Raw genomic sequence first — 13,251 nt, forward strand, 5'->3', positions numbered from 1 at the left:
CTCAGCCTCCCAGCTGCTGGGATTACAGGTGTGCACCACCATGCTTGGCAATATGTATATTTTAAATCAATTACATCCCTGAGGGATGAGGAAAAACCAAGCCAGCAGAATTGGCAAAACATGCACCACAAAACCAAACAACTGAGAGTAACTAATTTTCTCCTCTATATAGAATATGGGTCTTTGTTTTATTGTTGCTTTTATCCCCACATAAATTCTGCTTAATACAAATGTAACACTGACTTTTGGTGACACAAAGAAAAGACTATGAGTATGGCTATACACGAAGAATCTAGGCTTAAAGTTGAGTATCACTGTGTACCTAGAACAACTACAAAACTTAGTTCTTATATATAAATGAGTGAATTATATGAAAAAATTATAATTTGAAACATAATTCCAAAGAAAGGTCTGATGAGGAGGAGGATGAAAATAAACAATTCAACTTAGGACACATATGTTACATGGTGACTATATGCCCAGCACTGTGATAAGTGCAAGGGATGATATAAAAATGCATAAACCAAACAGTTTCTATAAACATAAAAGCACACATGAAACTATACATTATATACAGGCAGGCACTTACCACAGTTGTCTGAGTAGAAAAATGGTACAATCAGATATATAATTTAAAAAGAAAACTATGACCTGGAAAAGGATGTTGCTACCAGTGCTGTTAAAATAATGATCTGAGCAGTAGTAAGTGGAAATGGAAAGAAAGGAAAAACATTTTCAGTATGCCAATAACTTAGCAGGTAGTCAAAGACAGTTCTTACAAGAAAACAGTTTAACAGAAAACAGCTTAGGTACAGTCTTCTAAGAATATAGAACCATATAGATCTGTGATGTCTTTATTGCCAGGTTAGTATTCTTTGTATTAACCCAGGATAACAAAGAAACCAAGTGATGCTTTTGGAAACTAACAGTAAGAACCACTTTATGGTTTGTGTCTAGATGCCCCCTCAAAGCCTCATGTGGTCCCTGATGCGGCCTTTCAGAGGTTGCTGGATATCAAGTGTGTGATGTTGGGATTGACTCACGGTGCAATGCTCACATTGAAGGTGTCCCACATTAGGTGTGACTGCAGCCGGCCCTCAGGGTTGGGCCCCTGGATAGGCCATAAGGAACAGAAAGAGGTTCACTGTTTGTTGCTTGCTGCTTTTGCCCGCTTCTTCCTGCCATGAACTGTTTCTCCTATGTGATGCTCTTTGCCATGCCACTCTGCCTTTGAGCCAGCAGACTGTGGATTGAAACCTCTCCAAACTGTGAGGCAAAATACAGCTTTTCTCCTTTAACTTTGGATGGCAGGTATTTTGTCTCAGAAACAAGAAAACTAAGACAAACCACCATAAGGTCAAAATTGATGATTGTTACAAAGAGTGCTATGTTATGAGAAAAAAAAAGGAAATGAGTTGCTAGTTTTTGAAAGTAATATACATTTTCCAAAAGCAGATGTGCACTATATAAACCAAAGAACATATGGCAATACTCAAGGTCACTCGTACAATTGCCAGAGAAAGTGGAAGTATTTCATAATGACGATAAAGTTAAAAAAAAAAAAGAAAGAAAAAGTTATACAACCTTTAGCACAGAAGGCAACCACAACTGCTAAAAAGTTTTTATCCAGAAATCACTGCTACCCAGTTTAACAGACTAATTTATCTGTCCTCTAAAATACCTCAAAACCACTTCAGTTAGTACATGTTTGCGAAGAATCAGTATACTCTATCACACAAATGATTAATAAAAATAATAAATGTAGAGGGGTGGTATGCAGCCCAGTGGTAGAGCATCTGCCTACTGTGTGGGGCTCTAAATTCAATCCCCCCATGGGCTCGGGGGGATAGAGGAAAAGGAAGAAGGGAGAGAGAGGAAGGAAGACTTGAAAACAGATAATACTGTACAAAGCAATTACTTCAAAATCTGCAATTTTCCACAAGTCCAAGTTATTGACTTGAATAAAAAGACTGAAAGAAAATATACCAAAACACTGAAGGCAGGTTCTAGGACAGTGGTGGTGACCCTATGGCATGCGTGTCACAGCAGGCTGTTTGTAACACTGAATGCTCTAAAGTAGTCACCATCATGGCTCTAGGTCATGGACTGGCTGCTTTTTATTTTCTTCGTACTACTTTTTCTAGTTTTGATGTGTATGTAAGTTATTTTTAGTGAGAAAAAATTGTCATTTTTAAAGTTTCCTCCTTCTTCCCTCCCTCCCTCCCCTCTCTCTCTCATTTCTTTTTTTCTTTCCTTCCTTCTTCCTTCTTTCTGAGTACTGAGAATTAAACCTAGGGCCTTCACACTGAGCCACAACTCCAAGAGGTTTTTTTCCTTTCAATTTTGATTTTGAGCGAGGGTCTTGGGAAGACCCTAAATTGCCCATGCTGGGCTTGAACTTGTAATTCCCCTGCCTCAGCCTCCCAGTATGTGCCAGAATATCCAGCTTAAAACACTTTCCAAATCCAGAACAATGCTAAATGGAAGTAATTCCAATTCTGCATGAGTGAGTTGCTAAGTGCTTCTACAAAATGTTAGTCAAAGATTCAATAAAAGGACTTTATTCTTCCTTTGTTTGCATATTGAGAAAAATCCATGATATATTAAGATAGATTATTGATTTACTCAGCAATTTATTTTTTAAGACAGGGTCATGCTGTGCAATACAGATGGTTTTAAACTCACTACATAACCCAGGCTAGCCTCAAATGCATAGCAATCCTCTCTGGTCAGTCTCCCAAGTGTTGGGATTACAGGCATGTGCCATCATGGCCAACTCACTAATTTTCATGATATGAATATCTAAACACAACAAACTTCCTTGGCTTTCAGTAAGTAAATCCTTTCATTAGGCTAATATTCAAAATACAGAACACTGATGCTATAAATACTGCTACTGAGGAATTTTGTATCAGCTGATTTTATAATATATATGCTTACAAGTAATGTATGAGTTCAGGCTTACACAACTGCAGCCATCTTGAGTAGCCACTGCCATGACTGCTGCTGAGTAACCTGGTTGGTTTTTCCTATATAGGTTTTCAAGATACTACAGACAAACAAAACCATGAGTGGCATATGAAACTTTACCACCAGACTCTGGTGCCAAGAATGTAGCTGATTCTTTAATATTAACTTTACCCAAACCAGTTGTATTACAGTTTGGATAAAGTCCTTTTTATCATGACCACCATATAAGCATCTATCTTCTGACCCAAATCATAGGGATCCACCTGGTTTTGCCAGTGCCCAAGATCACACATTTGCCATTAATTCAGCCAATAAATTATACTTTGTGCTATCCTGTAACTTTCTGCCTCTTTTTCTTTATCTCTTGGCACCCTGGTGCGTGTCTTCACCATTTTTCCATTGCTACAATAAAATACCCAACATCTACAATTTAAAAGAGAAGTTTATTTTGGCTTATGGTTTTGGCCGATGGGCTGTTGGCTCCAAGACAGAAAGAGGCAAAGGGCACAGCAGCCGAAAGGATGTTCAATCCACAGTGGCCTTCTAACAGGAAGCAGAGAAGGGAGGAGCTGGAAAGGAAGATACACCCTTTAGATTATGCCCCCAGTAACCTACCACTAACACGGCCCCACCTACTAACACAAGTCAGCTATGAACTTATCAGTGAACTAATCCAGTGATGTGTGCAGCAACCTCGATCCAAGCACCTTCCAGGCTTCAGATCAAAACCATAACAGGGTAAGTTCTTATACACCAGGACCAGACTGTTCTGGAGTAAACAATGTTAATTGTGGAAAATCATAAATTTACCAATGAAAATTTGAATGCCTCACTTATCTTTGTCAAGTTAACTTTTGCCAAAAGCTGGGCAATAGGTGAGCATTTTGGATTTCAAATTTATAGGATATTTGAACTTACACAGTTTAGTAATTTTCATGCTTTTTACTGTCAAATCTCTTTTCTCAATGGACTTAAGTAAAATATCATTTCAACAGAATTAAGGATAATGATGGGTTCTTCAAGGACTCACAACTTCAGTGTTATGTAACTGCATATCTGCATATGTAACTGATTATCTGCATCATCATATATCATGGCACAGTTAGAAAACCAGAGATCTTAGCTAATCTCCCTCCCTATCTACACTCCACTCCCTCATAACTAACACATTCATGATGGGGCTGTAATCCATGTCTTGCTGTTGGGAGGCTTGAACCAACAGTGGTACATACATGACTCTTATACTGTGTGGTTTTAATTAATTTTGTTAGTAAAAAGACTGATAAAAATGATCAAATCCACTTGTACCACTAGTGGTACAGGGCCTGATGGGACCATCATGCCCGTATCACTGGGGATTCATGCTGGTATTAAGGAACCTATTAACCAGAGAAATTAGATGACTCTCAAGGTATTGCTTGGTCAAAAATAAAACCTTTAATTCTGTAGTGAAATTCTAAACCTCTTTCATTGTAATTTTTCCCTGACCATTGTACTCAATTTGTAGTCACTGTTTATCCAACATATATATGAGTTACATAGGTCTTATGTTAATTAGTATAGCTACTCAAGGTTTCTTTTTTTTGTCTTTTTCCTTTTTATTGGTACCGGAGATCGAACTCATGACTGCCTGCTTGCAAGGCAGGAGCTTATGCCACTAAGCTAAATCCCCAGCTCCCGATACTCAAGGTTTCTGTGATTTGTATCCATGGGTATTCATGTATGTGTATATGTACGCACATGTGTATGTGCATGTATAACAGTTTTCAGATTCCCCAAGTGTTTCTATGACTCATTCCATTACGGTGCCTTTCTCTCTGTTGGAAACACTATGGTCTTTTGCACGTGTTGAAAATTTCTCATAACTCATTTTTAAACACTTTATTAAGTTAAACATCATATTGTTCACCTGTTTCAAGTGTATAAGCTTCATCTTTATAACTTTACTAAGCTGTGTCAACAATCACCGTACTTAGTTATAAAAAAACATTTGCATCACTCCAAGTCCACTGGCACTTAACATTTCTGATGTACAGCACTAGGTAACCATTTATTATGTTCTGTCTGTATAGATTTGCTAACTTTTCACAAGAAAAAGGAGAGATTCAGGGAAACATCCATGTACTTCAGACTGTAGTTATAAAATAAACCTAATCAAACTCTTCTATATAATCACATCTATGATTAATCACAGTCCTGTAAGAACAAGAAGACTGGGTTCTCGGTGACCGAAGACAACTATGATGAACATCAAGTTAATAAACCAACCAAAATGAGAATGCAACTGAACAATTGAAACACAATAGTTCAGACCCACAGAAAAGTCTTTAGAGGAAAAATCCATAACTGTGATAGTAGAGATTTCAGGTAAAGGCCTAATAGTATTCAGAGTCCATCTGTTTTTCTAGGATTACCAGGAAGACAAAAATGGCTGTCTGCATCTCTCCAAATCTCAATCCACTTAAAAGAAACTCCTCTTACAGGTCCACGTCTTTGATTTTTTTACAATATAATCTCTCTGCTGGGGATTTTAGCTTAGTGGTGTAAGAGCCTGCCTGGCAAGCTCAGGTTATGAGTTCAATCCCTGGTACCAAAAAGAAAACATACAATATAATCTCTCTATGCAAAAAAGCCACCATTTTCTCTCCTCAAAATGACTGCAATAGCTTCCTGTTTATTTCCTCAGTTTCAGTCTTGCTTGGCAGCAATTCAACTTACATACACCAGTCACAAAATCTTTTAAAAACAGTTACCAAGACAAATATTTCTACTGCTTAAAACTCTGCAATGGCAATCTATGTCACTTAGAATAAAAGCTGAACTCCTAATATTAGAGTAAATACTCTATTTATCCAGTTGACACTGACCTATCCAACTTCTTCCCTTCACTCTTTGGTCTCGTTAGCAAGTCCAGTTCATCTCCACCACAGGCCTTTGTACTATTCCCTCTGACTGGAATATGCAAGTTCCTTCTCAGTACTTACATAACCTTAGACATCACCTTCTTAAAGTATCTTCACCCCTGATTGTGACAGTGATTTAAGTCACTTTATTAGCCTTCTATCACGAAGACAAAAACACCTGACAAAAATATCTTAAAAGAAGAAAGGCTCATTTTGGCTGTCAGTTTCAGTGGGTTCGGTCTGTGGTCTACAGGCTCGAAGGCCAAAGTGGATATGGTGAAAGGGTGTGGAGGGAGGAAACCTGCTCAGGTCATGGTGGTCAGGAAGCACAGGGGAAGAAGGAAAGACTTCAAGACAAGGATGAAACATTGCAGATCATACTCTCAGTGACCCATCTCCAAACAGGCTCTACTTCCTAAAAGCACATTTACTATTAAACCCATCCATGAATCTACTGATGAGCAAGTACTTAATGATCCAATCACCATTTAAACGTGAGATTTCTGGGGGGACATTATAGGTCTCAACCATGATAATCTCTAGTGTATCAGACTACTTGAATTTCTTATGCCTTTGGGTTTTGTTTTTGTTTTTGGTTGCTGATATTGCCTCTTCCTCTGATCAAATACAAGCTCCTTAAGAATATGGTTCTTATTGGTTGAATTTATCAAACATCCAAATGTACTTAATAAGCAAACAAGAAGTAGGTACTTCTTGTACATCCAAATGTACTTAATAAGCAAACAAATAGTATTCACTGGATGAATCAATCACCATTTTCCTTAAAGATATCTAATTTGGAAGCCTCTAATAATACTTTACATTTCACAAGGAATTTTTTCATTAGGAATATTGGGTTTGTGGTAGGGAATTTTATTTTATGGCATGCTTATGAATGGAATATATAAACTGTACCAACTCTATGTATCTTTATATAGATATAACTATATATACCAACTATATCTGTATATAGATATACCTATCTATATCTATATATGGGGGGAGACAGGAGAGAGAGATGTTAAATAGTTATCCAACTACTAACCAATATTAAAACCAACAAGAATCTTCTGCTGGCTAATACACTACAAAGTTAATCATTAATATGGAATGGTTGATTCTGAATTCTTCATGTTGTTCCTTTAAAAATAACAAAAACAAGCTGGGCATTGTGTTTCCCATCTATAATCCCATCACTAAAGAGACTGCGGCAGTGGATCACTGTGAGTTTGAGGCTAGCCTGAGCTACTTAATGAATTCAAGGCTGACATGAGTTACAGACCAAGACCCTGTCTCAGAACAAAGAAATTAACAAAGATAGTTCAAAAGGGTTGTTAAGTTTAAAAACTTATACTAAAGTTAGGAATTGCATACTGCTACCCTTTAATGTGAGGCAAAGATGATGGAAAGTATGTATTGTTCAGGTCTATCTCAAGATTCAAAGTGGTATCTCTGTTCAACACTTTGCCTATTTCTGAAAGCACAAATAATCTCTTTTAAAAAGAGATGGCTACTTCCCTTTTTAAAACATTAAGCAGGCAACATGACTAGGTAATGTTTCCATTCTACATTTGGCAAATCTATTTCTGGGAACTAAAATATATTCTTTCAATCCTATTGTGCTAAAACAAAGATAATACAGTTCTAAGTTTTTATTTGTTTAGGTTCTCAATTCAAAGCACCTGTATCAACAGCTACAGTATCCCTGAGCATGTTAGAAATATAAATGTTCAAATGAGTGTGGCAGTGCACACCTACAATGCCACCACTTAAGAGCCTGGGCCAAGAGATTCAAGGCCAGGACTGCACAGTGAGATCTTGCCTCAAAATAAAGAAATCAGTAAATAAATAAATAAAAATAATGTCTCAGAACCCATCTTAACCCTACTATATCAAAAAATCTGAGGATAAAGGTTACTTAGTTGAGATTTTGATGAATATAAAGCCTGAAAACCTCTCAATCAGGTTTCCTTTCATAAACACTAATCCAAATAGTAATAATAAGAAGGCTGGCTATTATAAGGAAGGGAACTTTGCCTAAGTTTTTGTATTATGCAATAATCTATAGATTTATTTTAAAATGTGCCATGCATACACAGTTGACTTCTGTATCCAGGGTTCCAATTTCATGTGTTTTATACAAGGGATTTGAGCATCTACAGATTATCAATACAGGTCTTGCAGCCAAGTCACATACCTATTCAGAGACAACTGTAATGATTTTTAATGTCCTTTATACTAACAAACTGTACAAAAAGAATCAATAATTAGTTTTCTTGGGATATGAATAATTTGGTTAGTGTAAGAAATATACCTTCATAAACATTTCATTAGTACATAAAACAGATCTTAGAAGTCACTTCCTGTTTTTCACACAAGTAGTAAATCATTTCACATCTAGATTAGATAATAAAACCAAGGTGAGAGGAAAATAGTTTGTGGCTGCATGGAGGATTTCCATATACAATGGTGAGAAATTTAAAATACTATAAAAATACTTTATTTAACATGGATATGATCATAGGGTTCTTTTATGGAAACTGCCAAATCTCATAGTAAATTCCTTCTTAAACATCATCATTCTTTTTAAATATCAGAACAACTACTTTTCTATCAGTACAGAAGATCAGAAGTAGGACAACAACATACAGAGTTAGTTCTAGCTAATCTAATACCATAGTTTTACATGGGTTGTTGTATATTTATCTGCTTGTTGGGAAAAGCAAAAATAACTTTAAATGAAAATATTTATGGTAGTTTAAAGCAAAATATGCCGGAGAAAGGGCTAGTTTGCTTACAAGGCATAAAATTAAAACCAAGATTATAAAAAGGTTTAATTAATTTAAGCTGCATATGTTTTGTATTACATAATTTATTATTCTAGGGTTTTTTTTTTTTTTCCTTTTCTTTTAGCAATAATCAATCCTTAAAAAGTAGCATTGTCTAAAAGGAAGAGTACTGGAGAAGGAATCAAGAATTTTAACACTATTTTTGCACTACCTCCTGAATGACTTTGGGAGCACTTTTGTCTTTCCCCAGCACTCTTTGTAAACTAACATTTTAGGGTCCTAAAGGAACATTCACCTGATCTTTTTAAAAGATCTGTAAACCATCAGAAAATTACTTAAATTGGCAGTAATTGTTTAAGTGTGCATTTTTTTAAAAAAAGGGCAAAATTCCATAGACTTTTCTACCTAGCACTGATGTATGATGCTAACACATTTGTGTCTATAAATATAGTGTGTGTGTGTGTGTGTGTGTATTTTGAGACAATTCTTGCTGAGTAATTTCTACACAGCCCAGGCTGGCCTTGAACTCATGGCAATCCTCCAACCTCAGCCTTTTGAGTGCCAGGATAATACATGTATAACACCATGCCTGATCATAGAGACAAGAAATGTGGCTCAGTGGTAGAACACTTGCCTCACAGCTCAAGGCAATGGCTTCAATCCTCAATATAACACCATGACTGGTCATGAAGATCTATCCTTAAATTATGCATTTTAGGAAAATACACTGGGAAATATCTTACTTTTCAGACTCTAAAATACACATTATTTTTCCAACACAACTAATGAAACATATCTGAAATAGGAACATGTCTTAATAGTCAGTGAAGTCTTATAAACCACTGTTGGTCATGCTGTTACAGATTATTAAATGTGAACATTACAACACAAATATTAAGTTTGAAAATTGAGTATTAGCAGCTTAGAATAAAATCTTAGAAATAGCTGAGGAGCAACCTAACTCTTATGAACCAACATTATTGAAGTTAAAAATAACTTTACAACATCAACAACTGTAAAGCTGGTTTAAAAGCCTAATACCACCGATTTTTTATACTTTCACTGAATCCTTTAAGAAATGTAGCATTGGAAATAGGATGAGCCCTTTCCATGAACCAGTGGTAACTGTGGTTGGGAGAAGAAATAGAAAGTGCTTTTCCTGTGAGCCTGCTGGTACATGAGATAGGAAACAAGAAGAGTGGAGTTCTCCTCATCCAATAAGCAGCTGGCTGAGTTAGAATATCATAGACTGAGTTGATGGTAACTGAGGTACAAAAATGACTTAATGCTTATATTGTTTGATTGACTTTGCAGGCCTAAAGCCAGCAGTCTAAGCTTCTATTTAGAGCACAACAATATAGCAAGTATAGGGATTTTCTTCTGTCTTGTTTTTGAAATACAATAGTGTTCTATTGTCTTTTGCTACATTTGTTTTGATTGGTTTTATTCTGTTCTATTTTGTTTGATTTTATTATGTCTGATGGTATGGGCAGCAATTTTGAAGATAACAAGAGGCAGTATGGTAGCCACTATTGATTTCCTATTATCCTGTATTGAAGTCCTGTATTACTTTCACTGTTTTGTTTTGATTGGTCTTAATCTGTTTCATTTTGTTTGGTTTTATTCTCTTTTAAAAAATGAAGAATCACAATGTTGTCTATGCTACAGAAAAGTACTGTTTGGAAAAAGATGGGTCTCAAGAATGCTATTAAGTCATTTGAAAGAATATTAAAAGGCATAGGAGTATTTACCCAATACAGTTAGTTTATACTAAAGTTTCCTTTCTATGTACAAGTTGGATACAAAATTAAAACTCTTCTCAAGGTAAACATAAATGGCCCATTCCAAGAAAAGGAAGAAAATATCCAAGGTATAGAAAGCTTTGACATAAAAATTTCAGTACATATTATATAGTATACTATCAAATATTAGTATATTTTATAATTCATGAAATACAATTAAAATCTGTAGCAATTTGTAAAAAACTAAGTTTTGCTTAATTCCATTTAAAAAGTCCTCCCTTTGTAACATTACCTGTAAACCACAGCAGCCTACAGCATTCATTATGGAGGCATTGTGAATAACTCGATAAGGAATTCCCAGCTTTGTCGCTCTCAGAATAAGATCACTGTGTGTTGTAGCCCTGCAGTGAGAAATCAGGTTGGATTTAAACATGGTACTAATCCATAAACCAACAAAGTTACCCTATTTTACAAGTCAAGTCAGTCAACTTCTTTTCCTTAAATTATGCTAGGAGTCTGCCTAAGGTTTTTAACTCAGCTTGTATGCTTATTATTTGTGTTTGTTTATTTAGTTATTTGGTGCTAGGGATCAAGTCTAGGATCTTGCCCATACTGGACAACCATTCTCTTGCTGAACCGTACTCCCACTCTTTACTGGGGTTGTTAGCAACCTCAACCTACACGTGTCCTTCACAAGGCTGAACTGCAATTAAAACACAGCTACATACATACTTTTTTGTTGGCCTGTTAATACCTGTAAAACACATCTGTCAACTATAAACTCTGCACTCATCAATTTAACACTTGACCAGTGATTCTTGCACTCCTTGTCTCAGAGACCCCTGAAATTCATTTGCTTAATTTCTAATTGTATATATTTATATTATGTGGTATTTCAATATGGGTATACAACATATAATGATCAAAGAAAATGGCACATCTCTTACCTCTGAAATTTATAATTTATGTTGGAAATATTTAAAAATCCCTTTACTATGTATTTTTAAACGTCCAATATTGTCAAAAATATCTGTTCTACTGTGCTATAGAACATTATAAGTAATTTCTTCTCCTCAGCTGCACCCCTTTATCCTTATCCATTCTCACTCTATATCCCTCCCCTATACCCTCCCAGGCTCTTGTAATCACTATTCTATTCTGTACTTCTCTGAGATCAACTTTTAGCTTCCATTTAAGTGACACCCTTTAAATTCTTAAAATTACTGCTTTAGAGTTTTATATTATGACACAAATAGACCCAATTTTTAAAATTTCTATCCTATTTTGAAGGCTTTGCTTTTGCATATTGAAATATAAGGCAAAACACACAGAACGTTTTTATAGGCTAATAGTCTTTCAGTTTTTATATTAGAATTCTGTCTGATACAATTCCAATCTGAATTTACCTCTGTCTAGCAGTCATTTTATTTGTATTTGTTTTCAGTTTGGATACTGTATATAATTAGCACGTGTATATAAACATTCTATTATCTTTTGCTGCTTCTTTTATTACCTTTCCTTTCTTGACATAAATTTCACAACTATAATTAGGTAGGTTGGAGTACAAAGAGAATATACCTAAATTATGAATACAGTGAGATATAACTCTGTAATGCTTAAAGGTCCATCAGTAAAGGCTTTTTCTCTCTTGATAAAATTTCTACAATTAAACACTAATGCTGATATAACATATCTGAACTTATGGGATGCAGTGAAAGCACTCCTATGAGAGAATTAAATGGAAGCAAATTCTCATATGAGAAAAAACAGAGGAAGCTCAAGTAAATAACCTAATGCTGAACCTCAAAGTTCTACAAAGAAGAGCAACTTAAACCCAAAGCTCATAAAAGGAAATTATGAAAATCCAAGCAGAAATGAATGTAATTGACACTAAGAAAGCAATACAAAGAATCAATGAATCAATCGGAGTAGAGATTTTTTGAAAGATTAAATAAAACACACACATGGTCATTAGAGAAATGTAAATTAAAACCACACTGAGATTCCATCTCACTCCTGAAAGAATGGCCAGGATCAAGAAAACCAACAACAATAAATGCTGGAGAGGCTGTGGGGAAAAAGGAACTCTCCTACACTGTTGGTGGGAGTGTAGACTGGTACAACCTTTGCGGAGGTCAGTCTGGAGATTTCTCAAAAAGCTGGGATTGGAAGTCCCATTTGTTCCAGCTATTCCATTTCTAGACGTATTCCCAGAAGAACTGAAAGCATCATACCACAGTGATATATGTGCACCTATGTTTATAGCAGCATAATTTGTAATCGTCAGATCTTGGAAACAACCCAAGTGTCCATCAACTGAGGAATGGATAAAAAGTTGTGGTATTTCTATACAATGGAGTACTAACTCAGCTATAAAGAAGGATCACATTGAGATATTTATCAATAAATGGGTGCAGCTTGAGACCATATTCATAAGTGAAATAAATCAATCTCGCATGTGTGAATACCGAATAGTTTTCCTAATGTAAGAAATGATTCAAATATATAAAAGTATGTGGTAATCATGATTCCCCATTATGTGGCCTTGAAGCCTTACAAAGTTTTCACTTATTAATTGGAATGGCTTTATTCTGGGCTGCTTGATATTATGGCCTGTGATGAACAGCTATCTCGAACAAGTCATCATAATAGCTAGTGCTGTTTTACTATCATCTTGTCTTGAAGCCCCACCAGACTATAGCTCTTCTGTCTCCATTGGTTTTATCATGATGTATCTTGCTGGATTTTATTATATGTGACAGTATAAACAAAAATTGTTATAGGCAAAGAGATAATATAGAAACCATTGCTCGTTTTCTTTTAGCTGGTTCTAAATACCCTACAATG

General features: G+C 35.6%; 1 protein-coding gene across 3 annotated transcripts in view; it reads right to left on the reverse strand.

Moving 5' to 3' along the window:
• Dph5 (diphthamide biosynthesis 5) overlaps positions 1-13,251 on the reverse strand; it is a 44,975-nt gene that overhangs the window by 14,409 nt on the left and 17,315 nt on the right. For all 3 annotated transcript variants that reach the window (XM_013143143.3, XM_003478967.5, XM_005007827.4), the window contains exon 4: positions 10,697-10,805. In XM_013143143.3, the coding sequence (XP_012998597.1) occupies positions 10,697-10,805 (109 nt within the window). The remainder of the gene's footprint in view (positions 1-10,696; positions 10,806-13,251) is intronic.

Source organism: Cavia porcellus, unplaced genomic scaffold (assembly GCF_034190915.1).
Source record: "Cavia porcellus strain 051 isolate PalLab524CR breed Dunkin Hartley unplaced genomic scaffold, mCavPor4.1 scaffold_1, whole genome shotgun sequence".
NCBI lineage: Eukaryota > Metazoa > Chordata > Mammalia > Rodentia > Caviidae > Cavia > Cavia porcellus.